Raw genomic sequence first — 1,202 nt, 5'->3', positions numbered from 1 at the left:
TGTGCCCCCGGAGGCTTCACACCCTCACTACTCCACTGTGCACCCTTTCCCCTTGGTCTCCTGGGACACCCTGCACCCACCTTCCTCCTGGGACACCCTGCACCCCCTTCCCCCTGGTCTCCTGGGACACCCTGCACCCCCTGGTCTCCTGGGACACCCTGCACCCCCTCCCCCCGGTCTCCTGGGGGACCCCGTCCCCCAGTCCACTAATAATTTCTCTTTTCTGTGATCTCTTGTATCTGACAAAGTTCTCTTTATGTTCCAGATGGACTGACTGTGTTCTGTGATTTGTCTGCGGATGAGGACCTGTTCCTGGGAAAGGGAGATCTGCAGTTTGATGTATACCGGAGGATGCGAGAGGAGAACCGGTACGTCCATTCATCATTCTTCCCCTGCAGACTATCATCACCCATTCATCTTGAGCTTCATGTCTCCTCCTGTCAGTGTCTTCTTGTCTGATCATTAAACCTTTACTGGCTGGCGGCCCATAGCAGGCTGGCGGCCCATAGCAGGCTGGCTGCCCATAGCATGCAGGTGATAGAGCTCCCCTGAGATTGTAGAGAGCTATTGCTGACAATTGGCTTTTCACTCACTGATGATGTGGAGGAGAGGCGAGTAGTTGCTGTAGGGTCAGGCCTAGGGGAGGGCTTTACAGTGTTATATTTACATTTCTAAGCCCTCCCCTTCCTCTTACACAGCCTGCGCGATCCGTCCTGCGGGATTTAGACCTGCGGGATTTAGACCTGCGGGATTTAGACCTGCGGGATGGGACCCACTAGGAGGATCCACTAATCTCCCAATCATCTTATTCCAGCCATGTCCGCAGAGTATGACGTCCTCATATAAGGGATCCACTTCCATGAAGGGAAACAAATGTTACATTGTGGCGTCACATATTATCTTCAGGGGAACAGACGTGGGGAGCGAATATGTGATGTACATCCTCCATGCGGATTCCTTTATCTTTTCTCTGTAATATTATATTCACCTTGGAATTTCCTTTCATTGAGATTAGAAAAACTAGAGGGAACGACTACCTGCGGGATGGCACCTGCGGGATGGCACCTGCGGGATGGCACCTGCGGGATCCGACCTGCGGGATTTAGACCTGCGGGATCCGACCTGCGGGATTTGGCCCTGCGGGTTTGGACCTGCGGGATCTAGACCTGCGGGATCTAGACCTGCGGGATTTAGACCTGCGG

General features: G+C 53.6%; 1 protein-coding gene across 1 annotated transcript in view; it reads left to right on the top strand.

Annotated features, from left to right (window-relative positions):
• The first annotated feature begins 269 nt into the window (after window positions 1-269).
• The window catches only part of GSG2 (germ cell associated 2, haspin), a 12,154-nt gene continuing 11,221 nt past the window's right edge, over window positions 270-1,202 (top strand). The window contains exon 1 of the mRNA XM_018574994.1: window positions 270-368. Coding sequence (XP_018430496.1) covers window positions 352-368 — 17 coding nt within the window. The 5' untranslated portion in view covers window positions 270-351. The remainder of the gene's footprint in view (window positions 369-1,202) is intronic.

This window comes from Nanorana parkeri, unplaced genomic scaffold, assembly GCF_000935625.1.
Source record: "Nanorana parkeri isolate BGI_ZX_2015 unplaced genomic scaffold, ASM93562v1 scaffold3453, whole genome shotgun sequence".
NCBI lineage: Eukaryota > Metazoa > Chordata > Amphibia > Anura > Dicroglossidae > Nanorana > Nanorana parkeri.
This window is presented reverse-complemented; position numbering and strand designations above follow the sequence as displayed.